The 21,337-nt window shown below is 31.1% G+C and overlaps 1 protein-coding gene across 1 annotated transcript; it reads left to right on the top strand.

Annotated features, from left to right (window-relative positions):
- The first annotated feature begins 695 nt into the window (after positions 1-695).
- On the top strand, positions 696-18,278 carry LOC119688194. The gene is made up of 4 exons (XM_038102877.1): positions 696-900; positions 5,886-6,056; positions 17,008-17,138; positions 17,956-18,278. The coding sequence occupies exons 1-4, from the start codon at positions 696-698 to the stop codon at positions 18,268-18,270; spliced, it is 822 nt and encodes a 273-aa protein (XP_037958805.1). The 3' UTR covers positions 18,271-18,278.
- The last annotated feature ends 3,059 nt before the right edge of the window (positions 18,279-21,337 follow it).

The raw sequence follows: 21,337 nt of genomic DNA, 5'->3' as shown, positions 1-21,337 counted from the left end.
AGATATGTAAAAATATTTAATGTGATTTTTATGCTACTATTTTACAAGTATAAACTTTTAAATTAAGCCGATCAATTCAGAGATACAAAGTTATCTCATCAGGAATAAAGTAATTGAAATTACGCTGTTTACGCTGCCTTTTGACATAAAACGTAAGTAAATATAACTTAATGTTATATAAAACAGACGAGAGAAAAAAAGAATAAATAAATAAGTACCATAAATATTCTTAAAAAAAACTCATATAGGAAAAAACAATACAACCGTGAAGAAGAATCGTAAGAAATCCAATCTGTTTACACATAATAAATCTCAGCTGCTCTCTGTAAATTCTGGCGGTTGACACTGATTCATGTACGCATTCCATCACAGATACTGACAGAGATTTTCGCTGTAGAACTTTATCAACTGTGAGCTTCTAGATTTGAGTCGGAATGCTGCTTGTGTCAAAGTGTAGGTGCCACGTAAGTAGTGCGGTATGACGTTAAACACGGTAACGCATTTACGTAATGCGTACGTGAATGCGACTCCCAATGGGACTTACAATGGCATTTATGTGTCAACTGCACTTTTAAGCCGATTTAAAAAATTTTCTCTACATACGAGTACATTCATATATAAACTCGTATACAACTCTACAAATCTACAAATCTACAAATCTACAGACATATGCCTGCCATTGTAAGAACGAAAAAATGGAAAAAAAGATACAATATGAGGAGGAAAGAGGAGGAAAGAGGAGGAAAGAGAAATCCTCAGCGTTAAAAAATGTGAAAATTTGGAAAAAATGTGGAGCAACCACACATCCAGAAGCTGAAAAATCGCATGAATGTCATTTACAAGTGCAAATATTTATTTACAAAAAATATAGCATAAATTGTCGTAAAGTTCTGAATATACGTACATTTATAAGGACGTGTTTTTAAGGTAAATAAAGAGCAGAAAAACTTGGCCCAAAAAACGGGAAACAAAAAAGCGAATATGAAAAGCGCATCAAAGGCTCAAATTGTAGGCAATTTTTCATGGTTTTACGTTTAACGCCAAAGTCAACGCGTTGCGGTGAACCATGGCTGCGTGGCAGTAAAACCAAAGACCGTGCAAATTATTGAATACGAAAAGGAATTTCATTAAAATTTTAATGTTTAACACTTTAAATAAAAACAATGAGTATGTGAAAGCCGATGAATTGCACGATTCAAAAGCAAAAGCTCAACCAAAACCTCATAACAAAAAAATATTTATTTTCAATAAAAGCAAAGATTTTACTGAAAAATGGCATTTTTTATTTGGTTTGGCAACAATTTTTTAGCATTGCCATTTGATGAGCTCCAAAAGAAATGTGTGAACTAATAAACAAACAAAAAACTGGAGTATAACTAACGCAAAATTGAATCCTATTAAATCTGCATAACCATGTCCTACATTGCTCTGAACCGGATGTGTATATCTACAGATACTTTCATTCATATTCACAGATGCACATGTATCTATATTGCTTCGATCTGTGTACTGTGTACTCATGCACTGAATTGCTCAATTGCTGTGCAATTTGTGTAAAAATGTCATTCATGCCTTGATTGGCACGCATTCTACTGATATCAGTGCAGGTATTTCCACATGCATGCAGAAATACATATAGGCAGATGCAATTTGACTCTGGTTCAGATAAATGCAAACACTTCAAATACAAATGCACACTGCAAAAGTACTCAGTACTCATTCAGGAGTCTTTATTATTTTTTAACCCCATCAAAAATCATTTACTTGTTGCTACGAGCATAGGCAATAAGCTATATTTGTTCCTGACCTATTTTACGACATTCTAACTTATGTCTTACTTATTCCATTTACTTATTTTTATTCATAGAACAATAGTAAGAAAGAGTATTGTTCTTTACTTATTAATTGACATTAAGGCACTTATGAAAATATGCTTCTTCAGTAAATAAAAATACAAAAAAGTATGGACGGACAGATACATTTATATATAGGTCTTAGGCATTTGCTTACTTGTTCTTGGAACCAGCAAGCCTTCGTATAAATATTCATACTCTTAACAAAAAAACAAATTAATTTAAATCCCTTACTCTAAAACTTAAAAAGTGAAAATGGATCAACGGGTCGGTCACTACATTATTATTATTATTGCCATACACCATTAGGAGCTTAAGGAGTCTACAAAAGTTTTCCACTGGTTTCTATTTTGTGTTATTGCTCTCAACTCGTTAAACGATTTGCCCGTCTTCTGCTGAACTGTTCTTCTCCAGTCATTGCTGGTCTGCCTCTGCGCCTAGTCCCCTGGGGGTTCCAAGGATGTGCAGCATGCGCGATATCTTCATAAGGCGTACGTAGTGTGTGTTCAATTCTACCATACTTCTTTCTTCTTATCTCGCTATTTACGTTTGTTTGGTGCGTTATTCTCCATAGCTCTTCATTTAAAATCGTTCTTGGCCACCATATGTCTAATATGTTGCACAGGCATCGATATGTGAATGATTGCAATCTTCATTTCTCTTTCGGAGTTAGCAAGCCAGGTTTCCGATCCAAAATCACTACATAAGCAATTCACTTTAAAAGGTATAGAAAGCTCAGAAGAATTTTGGAACAAAAAAAGAACACTTATCAGTCAGAAAAGTCATTAAAAAACTATCTGAATTATTGATGATGATGATTTGACAGTTTCGATTTATTCCAGTTATGCTTGAAATATTTAGTTTTTGAGTTGCGTGATATTAGAAAAGTAATTAAATATATAATATACTGAAATATAGTTTTAGTAATAAATGCGGCATTTGCAAATATTTACACAACACTTTGATATCATACTAAGAGTACAAATATATTCTTAATATTCGCTAACATTTTAATTAGCGATTAATTAATATTTTATAATTTACTTAGTAACATATTTTTAAACAACTTTAGTAAAATAAAAGAACAATCTCATTATTCTCATCTTCGTGTGTAGTAGGAATAGGAATAAACGGGGTACCAGCTCCCAACGGAGCGGAGCACTGCGACAATAGTTGATCTTTTGTGCTGCAACAGACTCTAACCGAACAGAAAACATTCCGCCTTCCGAATGAAAGCCAGAGTGTCGTCCATTGAGGACCTCCTAATGTCAGAAGTGGAGATTAAGGCTGGGCAGCCACAAAGAAGGTGACTCTGATTTTTCTTCAGTTGTCGAATAAATCTTTCGTATATAGTATAGTAAAATGTATGGCAAAATATTAATCACAAAAGAAAGAGAGATTTATCTCTTCCACTTTATGTCAATTATAGGAATATCTTTATTTATAATATTCTTCCAAGTCTGATCCATTCAAGTTTCTAACATGTTTCCAACAAGTTTTTATATTGTTTAAGATAGAGTTCTGTTTGCGCGCTGAATCTATCAGATTTTATAGACAGTATTTCTCAAAATTTTTTGTTTATTGGAATATTTCTACATATGTTTCGAACAATTTTTATTTATATAGGAGGAGGAAACACCACTTACCACAAAATAAAGTGATCTTCTTAATAGTATTCTTTTGTGAACTATTTTCATTATTCAAATACGTTTTTTTTTAATTTTTGAATAATATAATATTTCTTTTTAAATACATTGTTGCAAAACTTCTACGTACGCACTTGGTAGCATCTGCGGATTTATAAACTAAAATTTATTTTTCCTAATAGCGAAACTCAATCAATCAATCAATCAATCGACGAATCAATCAAGCGGGCAGCATTCACACATTCGCTTTACGATATTTTTCAATTTTATAAATGATAAAAAAATATTCTGCTCGTTTTGTGAGATTTTACTTTTTCGAGAATTCTCTTCTAAAATATCTCATCCAAAAAACAACCAAAATCCAAATAAAAAAAAAAAAATAGAATTATCATGAATTTAAAATAAAAACTCAGACATGGCAAATTATTTTTGCTCGCATCATAATTCATGGCAAGAAAATTAGCTTATTTTAAAATACACATTCTTCTCGCTCTTTGCCAAGTTAAATTGCATGAACTGCCGAGCTAAACCACCAGACGCGAGGCATCCACTTAATGAAGACCAAGTAAAAGATGAAGATGACAACAGCAACGGCGTTGCCGCCAACGACAATGGCGCATTCAAGATATTCATAACCCACGCGTATAATTTGGGCGATAAATTAATTTCAGTTTGTTTGTACATATATATATATATATATATATATATATATATATTTAAGCACATTTGTTGGGGGACGGATGTACTGGTTGGCATGTATATATATGTATGTGCCAAGCGGTATACTGTATGGGTATTAACTGCCTGCCAGGTATACATTATGCACTGTTGACAGCATTGCTTAGCCAACAGCTATAGCCACAGAGCAGGAACAGCAGATACAGCAGCGGTAAAATTTGCAGAATATTGTGAAGACCAAAAATACCAAATATTTTCGAGATAATTATGAATGCTTTATGTCTTGTGCAGTTCCGCCGCCGTTTACCGCTCTCTTACCACATTACTGCGGTTTTCGCTAATGAGTACAATAATAAGTGAGTATGTGGCTATGTTGAAGATGATTCCTATAGAAATTAATATATGGTAATAAGGACTCGAAAGTGCTCGTACCGAATATTGCAACAGAATTTTTATTAGCTCTATTGTTGTTGTTGTTGTTGTTGTTGTTGTAAGTATGAATAATAACAATGCATCAAGGAATTCTTGGGTTAGAATTTTTTAAGTAACAAATGACGCTATGCTATTATATTTCCGTTTATGTAGAATATTGCAGTGTTCAGTAATCCAGACGTTAGTGCTAGCACTGGGTAACTGGGTAGTGTGTATAAAATATGAATAATTGGGTTAGCAGATTAGGCATGCTGCACAATTATGGCGTCATGGTTTGAGAATTTTTTCGTATTTATTAATATAGAGCCTATCGAATAAATTCCAAACAATTATATATATTTTAATTCCACAATATCATTGCCTTTTCGTAGTTTGTTATACATCATCAGAAATTAAATACAATGTTGCCGAAAACATTTTGTATCTGAACTGTTGGATATAAATATCAAATCTAATGACGTAAATGTCAACTGTTAATCAATGCCTAACTTTAATCTTTTCACAAATTAACATAAAAACATAATAAAAGCAATCATTTGAAGACTATTTGAAGACTTAAAACTCTACACTGATTACCTATTATATTGCCAATTGCATAGAAGGAGCTCGAAGAATCTATATATCATTTTATTGGATAACTAACTTACAAAGTAAGTTTCAAAAAACGATTGATGGCGCATGGTGCTTATATATTTACGTCTATATTTGAATTTCAGAGGTAATAATATGGCGTATTTCTATTTAAAACCAAAATATAGAAAGAGTAGCAAAGTAGAACAATTTTGTCTCGATTTGTTCGTTTTCAATAGACCTTACCTTTTGGCTTAAAATATTAGACAATGAAAGCTTTAGTTTGTTATGCTGATTTGTTCTATTGCCGTCTGTCATTCTAGATTTTATTCTATAAGTAATATTAATCGTTTTTAAAAGGTTAGAACCTGGTATGTAAAATTCATATAATAATGATGTTAAAGTAGATTTGTATATAGCATGTATGTTATATAGTACATGGTATATACATCAAAAATAAACAAAATCATAGAAAAAATATTAGAGAAGGCATTCTGTGCACAGAGTGTCTCTTACAGTACACATACATTGCAGACTGTTATCTCTCTACTGTTTTATATATAAGCTATGTAAATTACATTAATCACTTGAATTGTTATTATCAAAATTAATAGGTTTTATGACTTTATGATATGTCATCTTTTCAATAATAGAAACAAAAATATAACTACAATAATTACATTTCAAACATTTTTTTCTATTGTAGCACATTTAACTGACGATGCGGAGGTGATTGACGTGCCTAAGAGTCAACAGGGTGTAGATCCAGACTTTAAAAATTTCAGAGGAGTTGTCGATACTGGCGTTGGTTATCCATTTTTCCAACCAAATCCAAATCCATTTTCTCTTAATTTTGGCTTCTTCGATTCATTTGATGGTAAGTAACATATGTTTTTAATGTTGATTAAAAAAAAAAATTCAGTAAGTTTCTATTCAATCGTTCATAAATTTAAAAAGTCCAAAGTTTATAACTTTAAATTATAACATTTTTCTGTATTAAAATGAAGATATGTGGTAACTTTTACAGATTGCATTTATAAATAATAAATATAAACAAAAAAGAAAAGATGAATAAAATCTCTATTGTTATAGAACTATTCAGTTTAGAGACTTAGGACGAATATGTGATAGCAACGAGTTTATTTTGCACTAAAGCTATATTGGTATAAAGCAATATTTATTTATTTAAAATAATTTCAATGGTGCATCTTTTATTATATAGACAGGCTTCCTTTTTTCCTTGTGACATCATTAACACAAGTTAATACATTATCATGTAGATCAACCCCTGATTCCATATAAAGTTTTTTTTTGTCAATTTAGTTTTTTGCAACTATATCAAAACTAATTAAATGTTGGATGTTTTGCCAGAAAAAATTGGATCATTGAATACTTAATTCGAAGACTTAATTACTTGACAGTTATTTGACTATTGTAGCTTTCATTTGAGTCGCGTTGTGTCCAGAAATTATACATTCAATAGTTCGAATTCCAATAAGAAGAACTTTTTTTATTTTTTTTTGCTTTCTTTTTGCTGTCATATCATATCTTGCTTGAAATTCTGTCAAACTAAGAAGATTTCTATTGAAATAATTTTGCATTATCAGTGATATATATCTTTGTATAACTGTAACTTGCAGGTTTGGACTTATGCATTTAATGATTTAATTAAGCGTAAAAGAAACTTTTTGTTAGATCAGTAGATTAACTGGAAAATATAATATTTTTCAAAGCACTTTAATCGATACCGCCCAATGAAAACTAAAAAATAGTTGAAAGCATCAAAAAACAACTTAATATATTTTTTTACACCTTCTATTTTCAAATAACAACTCCAAATATCTGTTGTAGAGGGAAAATAGAGTTAAAAGTTTAATGGTTTAATTCGTTAAATGCAAGCGAGATGCACATATCTACACCTACAATTAGCTGACTCCTATCGAACCGTAGTTGAAACGCTCGAAGGGCCACTGCAGTCGCACATCTTACGAGCACAACCGGCGTCCGGGCACCGTGGCGTATACGTAACATTAATTTTTTGCTTCTCGCTTTAAGGACGCGAATTAATTAAAATTTTATGTTGCGTTAAATTGTCGCAGCCCGGAATGGCCATATTCAGCGCAAATTGACGTAATTACTGCGAATCGAATTTAATACGATTTTCATTGTTATTAAATTTTATGACTTAAAATCAATTAAATGCAACTGAAATTGCTCGAGTCGGCACACAATTTGTCAATATTTTGTTTTCAGTCATCATTGGCGATTGCCATAAAGCACATACATATGAACAAATTTAATTGATAAGCAAATTTAGTGGAAATAAATTACTAATATTTAATTATATTTGCACAATTTCAATTATTTAATAAATGCGGTTTGTAGTTTGCTTGTTGGTCTTTGAAGCCAATGTTCAGTAGAGGACAGAACAACAGCGGACAGCGGAATTGTGAATTCAGTGAAATAAGAATACGAAATAAATTAATTGCAATTAATTAAAATTAACTGAACAAATTAATTAAAATATCCACTGAAGATTGTTTAAGGAAATTGACCTATAAATCTTCTGCCTAAGTTATAAATAACAGGTATAAACATTAATGGCATTTTACTAATCATTTAGATTGTATTAATTATACATACACAATGAAATTTAATAGTTAAAAATAAAAATATAATTAATCAATTGAATTAATCAATAACTGGTTTATGATTTCGCTCTAAAATAACACAACAAAAAATACCATAACTATTGACGAATTCGCCCGTAAAAAACAATAATATTAAAACAAGAAATTAATAACACAAGTGAATTTGTTAATGAACAAAAAAGCAAGTTCGAACTATGAAGGCAAGTACGGCTTTGGATCAGTTGGCTAATGAACGCTGACTCTGAGCTTCAAATTTGGCAGGGCACGAGTTCGATTCTTGGTACTTGCAGTCTCAAAAAATTGTTCACGGATGATTAAATACTTGTAATAATTGTAAGACCACTGATGATGGGTATTTGACAATACCTGAAAAAGGTGTATGGTCAGCCAAAATTTAAATTATTAATAAAATAATAAATTTTTATCGTTTATGTTAAGAATTTAGTTTCTTTCAGTAAAACGGAAAGCGTTAATAATCACTTTTTATAAAAATATATGTAATAATAATTGTTAGAAGAAAAAGTATTGGCATCAGTTGCGAATCTGAAGTTTGGATATATTATTTATATAATGTCCGATAAGTTTAAATAAATTGAAGCTGAAATGAGAATAGTGTAAAGCCAAATCGTTTAATGGTAAGAAATACCGTCATATTGAATATATCCATACTGAGTATTTATTATAAAAGACAAAATAAATAATTTTTGATTATCAATTTAAGAAGGTATTAAAAATTTGTTACTAAATAATAGCTTAAAGAAGGTTTAACTGAAAAATGATATGTTAGTATTTGTTAACAAATATTCTATATTTATTTTATACTTTATGTTAAATAAAGATATCGCAATTTGCCTTCACTCTGTATAATTGATTAACTTATAAATATGGTAAAGGAGCTGAAAACCATTCCAATATCTATCGTACCAATTTGTCCCGAATTGGTGATGTGGTTTTTGTTAACTTGTGTTTAAATTTATTTTTTGAATTATTGTTGTTAGAATTATCGAAGAATTATTTTTTAATATTTTTATAAGTAATGAAATATAAGAAATGCTTGAGTTGAATTCAAGCTTGCAATACTTCGTTTGTTTCTAACTTTCACCAAAAAAGTTGTAATATTTAATTTATCCAGTAAAATTTTTAGAATATAACAAAGTTGTAATCTTAACTTGCTAAGATATCGACACTTTCTTGTAACTTCGATTGAAAAAGCCAAGCACTACGAGCAATCAAGCACAGTTATATGAAAGTATTTTTATTCCTTATTTTACTTGAGCACAAAAACTTTCTGCTTTTATGTTATTGTTACGTTATTATTAACAAAGTCAAAGAGAGTAGGAAGTCCTTTCATAAACTTCAAAGTATCTTAAAGGCATCTGAAATGATTTGGAAGATGCAAAAAAAAAATATCAAAAGAGCACCAAACTAAGACATTTTCGCATCAACTTTTCAACTACACTTAACTCAAACAATTAATCAAAATATTATGTCAAATTTCTTAATACTCTTAAAACTAAAACAAAATAAAATGTTTATATTAAAATACAAAATAATAAAAAAAATAAAAAAATAAAAAAGTAATATAAAAAATGCAAAACAAAATATTAAAAGCATAAACAAAGTTTAAATATAAAACCATATAGAAGCTGAAGCTAACCACATCTCTGCACTTTATATATATGCCAAGTATACAAAAGTTTCATTCATTTTATTATCAATTTTTATACAAATATATATATATATGTATATATATTTCGAATATTTGTATGTAGTCAAGTGAATATGGAGTACGGTTTGTGTGCCCAATGAAATGAAAAGTTTTCACAACATTTGCTAAAGTGCTCAAAGGCCACGTACGCTCCACTTGGGAGTTCATAAATCTTCTTTAAGAATGCACAAAATACGCATAAACAAACTTGTACGAGTATTGAGTATCTTAGCGAACAAACGCACTCCTCGAATGGCAACAGTAAGAGGAACAACATTCACAATTCACAGAAAATCTATACATAAAAGTTAAAAAAGCGTAAATATCTTAACAAACGAAAACAAAAAAATTGAAAAAAATTAGAGCGAAGCATATACGCATATACGCACAAACGCACGAACGCATAAACGCATAAACGCATGGACGCATGTTTAAAATAAATACAAATGTACATACAAACGTACATGCAAGGAAACATACAGATATACAGATATTTAGCAATGTCAGCAGATAAAAGATAGTTTGTTTTAATACTTGAATGAACGAAAATGCCTGCATAACCATACACATACACATACACATATACTTCCGAACAAAAAACTCTTTATGGAATATATACTTTTATGTCTCTATATATACTTTTTATAAATTGCTATAAATACTCATGTGCATATGAACTGCCTGCCTATGCACTCTTATGTATTTAATGATTATCGATACTTTGTTGCACAAAAACCAAAATCAGATACAAATTCTATAGTAGTTAGGGGTCATTAGAGCTTGAGAACCCTTATAATGCGTATATTGAAACTTAATTAAAAATTAAAAAAAATCTAATTTGATGACCAACACCTACAATTTTAAAATATCTACTTTACCATCATTCAATAATGATGGTCGACAGATAACTAATCGCGTAATAACTTTTAGAGATTATTCGAATTCATTTACCAATATAGACTTTTTCACATTTAATACATTCCATGCAACGTTTTGCTAACATAGATCAATACCGATTCCGTTTTTGTAGAGCGATTTATTTTTAGCCTTAAATAGTTTGCGGTTTCAGCACCAATTTTTTTTTCTGGGGGCCGAATTCCTTCGCGAAGTGTGATTTATAGTATTTTCTCCATTAGAATCCAATGTTTTACTAATACATTAAATTCAGCTTTTTCAATTGTTTCAAAAACCCTCTGTAACTTATCACGAAGATGCGATTCCCAAATCATATGAATTTTGCCGATAACTCATATGGAATGACGTGATATTTATTCCTGTATAATATAACACATTCATTAGTCTCATTTTAACCTGTTTTTATATATGTTATGTTTATCTAAATATGTATTATTTCAAGTGAGTAAATGGCATATAAAATTTAAATATTCATGATGCAATATGCTTATATAGTTATATAGTTTGATATTATTAAGATATTAAATTACTCAATGGTTTCTTATCTTTATTCACCAAGTGAAATATTCTGAAACCCTAACAAAAACATGTGCTGTCTATGTACCCCTAATTTGGAACACTGTTTATATTTATGTTATTGTTTTCTATATTTTAGTTTTAATGGTAAAACTTTTGTTATTAATTAAAATTAAAAATTGCTCCTTTGCGTGCATTTAACAGATGTCTTAGATATTAGGAATTACATGAAAGCATTTTGTTTGCTTTTATTTGTTAATATTATATGGATATTTGCGCATTAAAAACATTTACTCTGGCTATTCCCAGAGTTATTGAATTTATTTTATTGCCAAAATTTTTTGTATTAAAAAGTTATCAGCTAATGGCTTCAGCAATTACTAAAGCAAGCAACAAATTAGTGCATTCTCAAATAAAAACAAGAAAATGAAATCATTTATCAAGTCATGAAATTATTTAGATAAATGGAAAATAGTTTTAAATACTATATTTTTCAACAAATTTTTGTTGCTTTAGAATAATATATTTTCTTCCACATCTGTTTGAGACTGCAAAACAATGTAGTTGAATCTAAAAGGATATATTTCAACACTGATTGTTTAAATGGAAAAATGCTCGTTTCGATATTGAAGAATATGGTATTTGTTTATTTCAAAAAGGAGTTCAAGAAAAGATACAGGTTGTAGTATTTCTTATTGACCGAGGTTGGGTTGAGTTAGTTGATAACGACAGTCAGTTTAGTTGATTAACTTACCTTCACTGCTTGTTGTCCTTGCTATACTTCTAACAAGAACGGGCAACTACGAAAATCTCTTTGGTTGTTCCTCGTTCTTTTCAGAATTTCAAAAACATCTTTAAAACGTAAGAGAATGTCTTTCAAATAACCATTGATTAGTTATATAATCCACAACCATAAACTTGATCAAATTTTATTCCTATCAAATTTCCACCATACTAAGTTAGATGTTAAATAGGTGGCCTCATTGACCCAGAACTTATTAGGTTTTTGTCGGCATCCAAGATAGTATAATACCATTTTTGGTTAATTTATTATGGCTTTAGTTAAAGCGTGTGTCTCTCTAAAAAGATCCAAATCCAATTCAGTATTAAAGCCACTTAAATAAAAGTTAAGTTCTCTTCATTCATTTTTACTAATTTCTAAAAAGGATTCACGTCTTGAAGTGTTTAACAAAGTTGAATTGTGGAACGAAATGGTTGATTTCTTGTATAGAACTACACCAGATATTGCATATAGCAGAGTACTTCGGCTACGGATCAAATCTTATTGTCGTGCCTTTTTATCTGAATTGCTATAGCACTTGCTATAGTATTTCCCTAGCATTTTGTTCCCTAACAAACACCTTTCGTGCTTTACTCTGGGATCTCCTTAAGGCAACTGTAAGCATTATCTGTTTGGATTTTATTTAGAAGCTTCAGATAAATGGTTTTTTTAAGGTAGATGGTCATCTTTCCTATGAAAATAACTGCAATAGCACGGAAGAAAGTTTTCTGTCAGTTTTTTTCTGCATTGAAACTAATGAATGTATTCCCAAGAGCTGTGCTTCTTGACTTAATTCGAACATGCAGAAAGTAAGATTGTTGACAGGGTTAAGGGATAAGGAACATTAGTTGTAAATTGACATGATAGAGTTTTGACCATGATGCGTTTACGTAGTTTATGAACTGCTTTAATAGTAGTTTTTAAAGAAAAGTGAACGATCGTAAAACATGGGATCGTTTTTGTGACATATAAAGTATAAAATTGATCGTTTGCTGTTTTAAAATGGATTAATATTTGACTGGTCCGCTTGTCTTCTCCGAATACTTTTTATGTACAGCACAATGGGAAGACAGGAATTGTCTAAAGCTTAAATTAGAGCGTAGTATATTATTAAATATTGGAAAAATTACATATAAGATGTTTTTACAAAATGATATTATAATTTCATTTTTAGAGAAAATCATATATTTTAGCAATTATTTTTAACAAATATTTTTAATAATAAGTTTGTACCTTGCATTCATATATGTCCAAATCTTAAAATGGTTTTGAAAAATCCATCGAAATCCCATTCGAATGCCATAAGAATTCTAAAGTTACTCAACTAACATTTCACACACAGCAAATGGAAGCACAAAAGTGTGCAATTTTATGCAATTTTCAAAACGTCACTTCAATCTTTCATAGCAGACACAGAGACCCAACCACGTGGTTCGTCTAGCTACAAGATAAGTAGATCGGTTTGGGTAAAATATAAATTTAACCCAAATTTGGTGTACATACGCAGGAACATAAATTCAGAAACATTTGCCATTTGTGCATTCGAAAGTGAAATTCCATTCCATGCAATTGACTTCTATTTGCAGCGATATTCAACTACTTCCAACGATATTCTACGATTTGCTGCATCTCTTGTAAAAAATTTATTGGATTATGAAAAGAGTTTCGTGACAATAAAATAGTAGAAATGTACGACACATTTCACTCGTATATCATGTTCTGCTCATATTTTAGTTAGCTTCCATTATTTTTGGTATTCCTGCCAAAGTCTCGTCGTGAGTTCGCCGCCTCTGATGTGTTGATGAAGAACTCATGTTCTTCATCAACCATTGCTCCGAATACCTTGAAAAGTAGATACTTTTTACGCTTGAAACTATGTTGGAACACAATAATTGTAAAAACTCTTTTAAGGTTTCATTTGAGTGCATGAAAGGGCAGAAAAATTAGTTAATATAGAATAATATTGCATTGAAAATGGCACTTTTACACTGCAACTGACACTAAGCCAAAAAGTGCATTAGTCGAAGTGCGGAAACACATGAACTCGTTCTCGAATACGAGTTCAGCAATATAATTTGTGAAAATTGGGAATTGGTTTATGTCAGATAATTCATTAAAAAGATGTGGGTTTTTATTCCATAAAGTAGAGGGAGTGCTGCTATTGCAGTCATAATGAATGAGAGTGTCATTTATACTTTGAGCTTCACAATGACAAAATGCTAACTTGTCGTTAAAAATTGTTGTATTGTTTCTCGAAGTACTCTTTTTTATGAATAATACACTTTTGCATACACTCGAACCATTTGTCAATGCATTTTTTCCAATCTTCTTCAGACATATCCAAAACATGGTTTTAAATGCAACAACGGCTTCTGATTCTTGCGCCGACAAAACTCATTGTCCACGCAATTTATTGTTGACGTTCGGAAACAAGAAGAAGTTAACGATTCGATTTGTTGAATGATTTCAACACTCAGACAAGAAGTATGAGCACTCGCATTGTCTTGATGGAGATGGAGAATGATCTGACGGCGGTTGTTTGTTTTCCGTATTTCACTGAAGACTTCCGGTAAACAAATGGTTGTATACCATTCGGAATTGACCGTTTTACGTTCCTCTAATATTATCCGTTTAGATGCCAGATGACCAGTTTTTGCGAAAAAACAAGAGACAATTTGCTTCGAAGTACTTTGAGCTCGAACAAGTTTTGTTGGATTTGATTAATCTGGAAACAACCATAGCCGACTGCTGTTTACGTTCCGGCTTACACGCACATATCGAAGATTCGTCACCTGTGTTACAATCTTGTATACTCGAACGTCTTTCGAAGCACCACCATTGTACTTCTTGAGCATTTGTGTGCACCAATCGATAAGAGCATCTTTTTGAGATTTTGTGAAATGATGGGGGATAGGATCCAACGAGAACAAACCTTTCTCACGGTTAAATGATCGTGCATAATTTTCTTTATATGCTGGTGGAACTAATGCCTAGGGTTCAATAATGCCTCAATTTCACAGTATCAGTTTTTGCACAGCATCAATGTTTTCTGGCACAACAACTGAACAACTGATTTTGGACAACCTTCACGAATTTCGCCTGCGTCTGTGAGCGAATTGTGGCCACGATTCAAATCATTGTACCAGCGTTTCACAGTGGCAAAGGATGTTCATTTTACTTCATCGCCAAATATGGAAGTAAGTTGATCGATGCACTTTTGTCTTGATAATCCACGATGAAAGTCGAAAGTCGTGATAAATCATGAAAATTTTCTTGCGTTAATTTCATTTTTTCGCAAACACTCAATTCACAAATCACCAAATCACTGTAAGTTCCAAAAATAACGATGTTTTGACAAAAAGTCTGAAGTAGGTTTTGTTAAATAATGTCAAGCTTTCGTATGGAAACGTCAGATGACACCTGACAATAAGCAGTGTTGCCAAGGCTCAAAATATAAATAGTGGCCCTCGTACCACATCGAGGTATACTCTTCGACGGGAAAAACTATAAGCTACAGTAGTCAGTCAGTACAAATATTGGTCATGTAAAAATCGGTTGCATGAAAATTGAATGTTAAAATGAAAAAATGAAAGACAGTAGAGATGAAGTAGATGAAGTGACATGTGGAAACAGCTTGATTGGTTGCTGTAAGCACAAACAATAAACGACATTGAAAATGCTTTTTAGTGCGTTTACGGATTAAGGATTTTAAACTGAAAAGTGCATTAGCAAATGCCATGGATGTCAGACAGTTTCAAATGCGGAGATATCAGCTGCGACTGCGGCGGCAATGAGAGCGAGACGAAACAGTACCAGCAGCATATGAAAATGAGGAAGCAGACATGCAAACATATGCGTAGATAGACAATAGAGCACACAGATAGCAGCGAGGACTCAAAAAACAAGTTCACAGAAGGACGCGCAGACAGACGTGCAGATTGTTAAATAAATGGCCTAGCAGCATTTACGATGTATCAAAAGGAAAATATTTGCACCTGTGAAAATTCACAAAACTTTCAAAGGAAAGAATGAAGACCACTTTAGTAGATTCGTTTCACTTTTTTAAATTTTCAGAATTAAAGAAATTTAATTCAGATATATTTGATGCTAGATGGATGAAGGATATTAGTATATTCGCAAACTTATTAAATTACTGATAGAAGCAAAGTGAACACTACAGTTAGTAAGCTTTATAATAGGTTTTAAGAGATACAATTCAGCTCACGTGCGAAATAAGATATCAAAAAGAGTTCACGAAAGGATACTAAGCACCTGAGTATGGGGATATTGACGCGAGAGAGGTAATATTTGAGGTGGTCGTATGACTCTCCATAGTAGATGTACCATAAAAGAGACCAATACCTCAACGCATATCCAAAATTGTGGTAACAAATGACATGTACTAATCGCAAAGAATATAAGATCACTAGAACTCCACGAATAGGACCTAGATTGAATAAAAAAATAATGAAAGATTTATTGCGTTTCAGTAAACCAGCATTACATGTGTTTTGACTCTGCAGGAACTGCTACGGTAAAGAGGAGAAGACTCTGTCTTTCCTTAGGACAACAAACGAAGCGAATTCATTGTCTAACAGATCTATTCATCATAGACATGTTAGAGTTAAGCTGGCTTCGGACATATTTGTCAGATCCTTTAAATGTCATCATCTGGAAAACTGTGTGGTATAACAAGTATGATTAATGGAGTAATAATGGAAAAAATGATTGCTTGCCTCCTCTGGCAACCTAAGGGGCAATGAATGGTTGTTAGTAGAAGTTTTGATTCTTGCATAAACACGCAAAATAAATAAATATGAACCCATTTTGTAAGGTATAGAAGAAATCTATTTCATATAAAAAAGTAAGGATATTTTCCCATCGAAAAAGTTTCTGATTTTTAATCAATTGTATTTATTCTTGTGCTAACTAAAAAGGTGTTTTGGATATCGCAAAATATTTGTCTTTCAAAAAATCGATAGAAAACTTTTCAGTTTTAAACATTGTGATGAAGATTTGGTAGTATCTAAAACAGTCGTGTAGTTACCCGTTCTTGGGGTAACTTCACTCAACTAAAAATTAAAAAATTTCTTGGTTTTAAAAATATTATATTATGATCATTTAAGCAGCTATTTTTTTCATAATTCTTATTATCTTAAAATGTATTACTCGGTAAAGAAACATAAGAAGCTTTAGCTGAATTTAATATTGTCTTTCTATTTTAAAAATTTTTTCTGTATATTTCTATTTTTCACAGATATTTTCCGTCGTTTACGTACACGCTTATGGCCTGCTACTTTATCCGGCGGTATTGATGATTCCAGCGAAGAAGGTGGTAATCCATTCAATATCGATCCCAAAAATGGTAATACTACGTCCGAAGTAAAGGTTGGTAATCTGTATTTTATGTTGTTATTCGTTTTCATCAACAAAGAAACAATCACATTTTCGAATTTTGCAGAAAGGCTTTAAGCGCCAATAAACTTTCACTCTAGCTATAGCCTTAACATAAAATGCTTTTCGCTTTTCAAAAAGAAGAAATGTTTTCTAAATTAAGACTGAAAGCGGTGGACAAGCGTTTTTAAATTGACTTTTAATTTGTTAACATTAAAAAAAATAATTAAGAAATTTTTTTCAATGCTTTTCAATGCTTTTTGGCCTAAAGTTTGTATTTGGCTCAGGTTTTCTGTTTGTAGTTTCATACCGAAATATCTTCGATGTTACATGTAATTAATGAACAATTATGAATTCATGAATTTTTGAACTATTTAAAACCGGTGCTCAACCGAATCATTTTTGAAATGGAATTTCTAAATTTTTAATGTAATTAAACCTAACCATGAACCAAAATATGAACAGAACAACGAACCAGACAATACTGACTTACAAATTCTCTCAGACCGCTAGTCTGGAGGTTGAATAACCCGATTGAAACTGATTCATGGGTCAGAATATCGAAATGGCGAGTCTAACAATTTCAGAAAATCACTCGGCTCACATTCCTAATAAAAATATTGTAAGAATCTTCAAAGCATACTAGAATTTTATATTTTGAAGTATAGGCGGAAAAAAAAATAATCACAACAAATTCTCAAGTAACCATCATTGGTTACTATTGAAGAGAAATTTTAAATTCATTCTTCTCCCAAGATTTCCAATGCTTCGTGAAGTGTATAAACACACTTTCTTTTCACTTTCACTCCAGATTGTTGATGGCCATCGTGTTGAAGTTAACGAAACTCGATATGGAGACAAGAACAGTGTTTTCAAAGTACGCATTGTGAATATTCGCCCTCTTGAATCTGGCGAAGATGTCACCAATACCAATACCAATACCAACACTGATGTCAATACCGAAACTAGAACAAATGGCCAAAGTCCCGTCACAACAGCACCTAAAACCAATAAGGTAAATGATGATGACGATGACGAATCTGATGAGCGCCGTGAACCGCTGGCTAAGAAACCCAATGAAAACGAAATACCCAAAGGCAATCTCGATGATCCCGAGGTAAAATAAAGCCTAAAACATAATATATATATATATATATATATATGACATTACATTATATTTTATTATATTATATTATATTTATATTTTGTAAACAAAATGGCTGTAAGGCAAACAATTTACTGTAACAAAATTTAGTAGCGCAATAACATTTCTATTAACTTTGTAAAAATTTTCTCCAAGCTTTGTATTTTATATTATTAATTTAACTAAATATATATATAGATATATATATGTATGTATATATATTGGAAATGTATAAAATGAAATTATATATATATATATATATGTATGTATATAAGCAAAACCATTATTTAAATGCGTGTTATGTATCAGACAATCTCCTATTTAATTCTTCCTAAGAAATGCTTTGAATTTCATATATGATATGCATTAATAAATGTAAAAAATTAATATATTTCAAAATATATTTATACACAATATTAACTATATATGTAAACAAAGAATTTACAAATATTCCTCCACATATACATGTATGTATATACATACATGTGTGTATATGACTATATATATTACCAACTACTACTAACGGTTCCGCATAATTTTGTCTTTTATTGGTTATACTAACAACTACTATATAATGTATACAATATATTTTTAATAAAATAAATGTTTATTAAAAAAAGATTATGTATTGAAATAGTTTGTAATTAAACTGTAAATATGCTTCTAACTCTGCTGTATAAAAATTTCTAACTAAATATTTTGGAAACTGTAAATACGAGTATTTTGCTAATGGTTGACACTGCTGGTATCTGAAGAACTTTCCGGGTATTTTAAAAACGAGAGTTTGAGATTGCTTGTATGGTTCGCTTCAATTTATTAGAAATTAATTAAGATATCTTGTATGGGGTCTTGATTGAATAAAGAAGCCTTAAATGAAATTTAATCAAACATCAAATACCTCATTTGATGGTATATATAGGTAAGTAAATAATGGTATATCTATACAAATGTTGCTGAGAGTAACAATATATGGTCAATATACGGGAATGGTACATTGATTATTTTGATAAGTTCTTTATACAATCACATATGATTTAAAATGATCTGAAAAAGTAGGAAAAATAATAAATAATAACACAATATAATTTAAAAATAGATATACGAATAAGTTAACTTCTGTTTCTTGTAGTCATTTGCATTTATTATCAAAGCCATTTAGAAAATTAATTACTTCTGTTACAGATAGCATGTGCACTGGACTTCAGTCCAGAAGTACTGTAATTGGTAGAGCTTACGAACGGCATGTTTTTTCTCTAAAATATTGTAGAGTTTCTTTTTCATTCATTTCGGACAGAGAGGATAACCTCACTTGGTAGCGATAAAAACCGTTTGCATTCAGTTCTATCATATCACATAAGGCTTCGAATATCCTCCACTTTTCCATCGATCTGGCATATGAAAAAGAATAGATTACATATGTACATATATATTTCATAAAAATTCATATGAAGATACAGTATGACCTCGATTAATGCAACTAATAGTTTTCGAGGGTGTTGCAATAATCGGGTTTGGTTTGTTTAGTGCATCTAAAATTTTTAAAACAAGTAAAGAGACATTAAGACAAAGTTTATTAGAAAATAACATGATTACTTATTTATATTTATAACAACAGAATTGCGATAATATTTTATGACAAGAACTTATTATTTAAGCTTGCTTTTTATTGCAATTAAGATTAATTTTAACTGCCTTATTTTTTAGATCTATAAGTGTTACAACTTTTGAAAGAGGTATGGAATTTTCCTTACCCCATTGTATGCATGTGTTAAGTACATTTATAGTCACGTCTTATTTGATTATAAGTATAAGTACATGGCCTTAGTTTCCGAATCTGAACCGATGTCATGTTGTTCAGCAAGAGACACATTTTTCATAAAAAATTCGTTGACCCACTCATCCATTTCTTGTTTAGAAAAAACACCTAAAATAGTTTCATGATTTCATAATAGAGCATAGGAGAGCAAATAAATACACATAAGTGACAAATAAAATATTTAGAATGTAAGAATACATACTTCGCGGTAGTCAATTTTCAAATTTACAGGAAAGATTTAAGAGGTTGCAATAGTGGAGGTGTTGAGATATTCAAGGGTTGCATTAATCGAGGTAATACTGTTATTACTTTGCAAACAGAATTGTATCTCACGGCATCATATTTTAAATTGCAACGAATTTTAACAGTTAAGATAAATAAATTATAAAATTGCCCATATGCATTGAGTTAACTGGATGTATTGACGCATAGACGCAATGACGCAATTTTAAGTTTGAGTCGTTACTTTGAAGGTGTTTAAGTATCTTCGAGAGTGCAATACACTTGAATACAATTTAACACTGAATAAAATTACATTAGTTTTTATAGCATAAATTATTCAAATTTTGATATCAATTTTACCAATTCAAATTTCTTTGAGCAAACTGCGCTCATAAAAATTCACTCAAAAACTTAAGCACATATGCAACGCAATGCAATAAAAAATGACATAAATGACATAAAGTGTTCGTGAGTCTGTGTATGTGTGTGTGTGTGGGTGGGTGCTTATGTGCATAAGTGCATAGTGCAGCATACACCGTACACCGTACAGTGTGCAGTGTACAGTGTATAGTGACAGTGTTAGGAACGGCAGAGCACGTACTCATTTGAATGAGGTGTGAAAATTGTGCAAATTTCGCTGAGCTGAATGATTGCTTCTATGCATGACTCCTTATGTGTAGGTGTGTGTGCTATTGTGCTGACGTGGTCTTCTGTTCTCATCATCATCATACGGTATCTTGTGGCACTTCTAATGCATATGCATGCAAGTAATGGTTGGAAAAGCGAACAAACTTAAAAGCAACGCCTCTGACCCCTGAACTATTTATGCAGTAGCATACTTTTTTGCTCATTTCGTGCATATTTTAATTTCATTAGATTTTTTCTACTTGGATTTTGCATAAAAACTGTCACAATTTTGCAGTAACATAATTGAAAATTCTTGAAAAATTAAGACCAGAAATATTGAATTCTATTGAATATCAATATCTATCTATGCCTTAAAAACCAGGT

The sequence above is a fragment of the Teleopsis dalmanni genome, chromosome X (assembly GCF_002237135.1).
Source record: "Teleopsis dalmanni isolate 2A chromosome X, ASM223713v2, whole genome shotgun sequence".
Lineage (NCBI taxonomy): Eukaryota > Metazoa > Arthropoda > Insecta > Diptera > Diopsidae > Teleopsis > Teleopsis dalmanni.
Note: the sequence above shows the minus strand (reverse complement) of the source record. Positions and strands in the feature narration are given on the sequence as shown.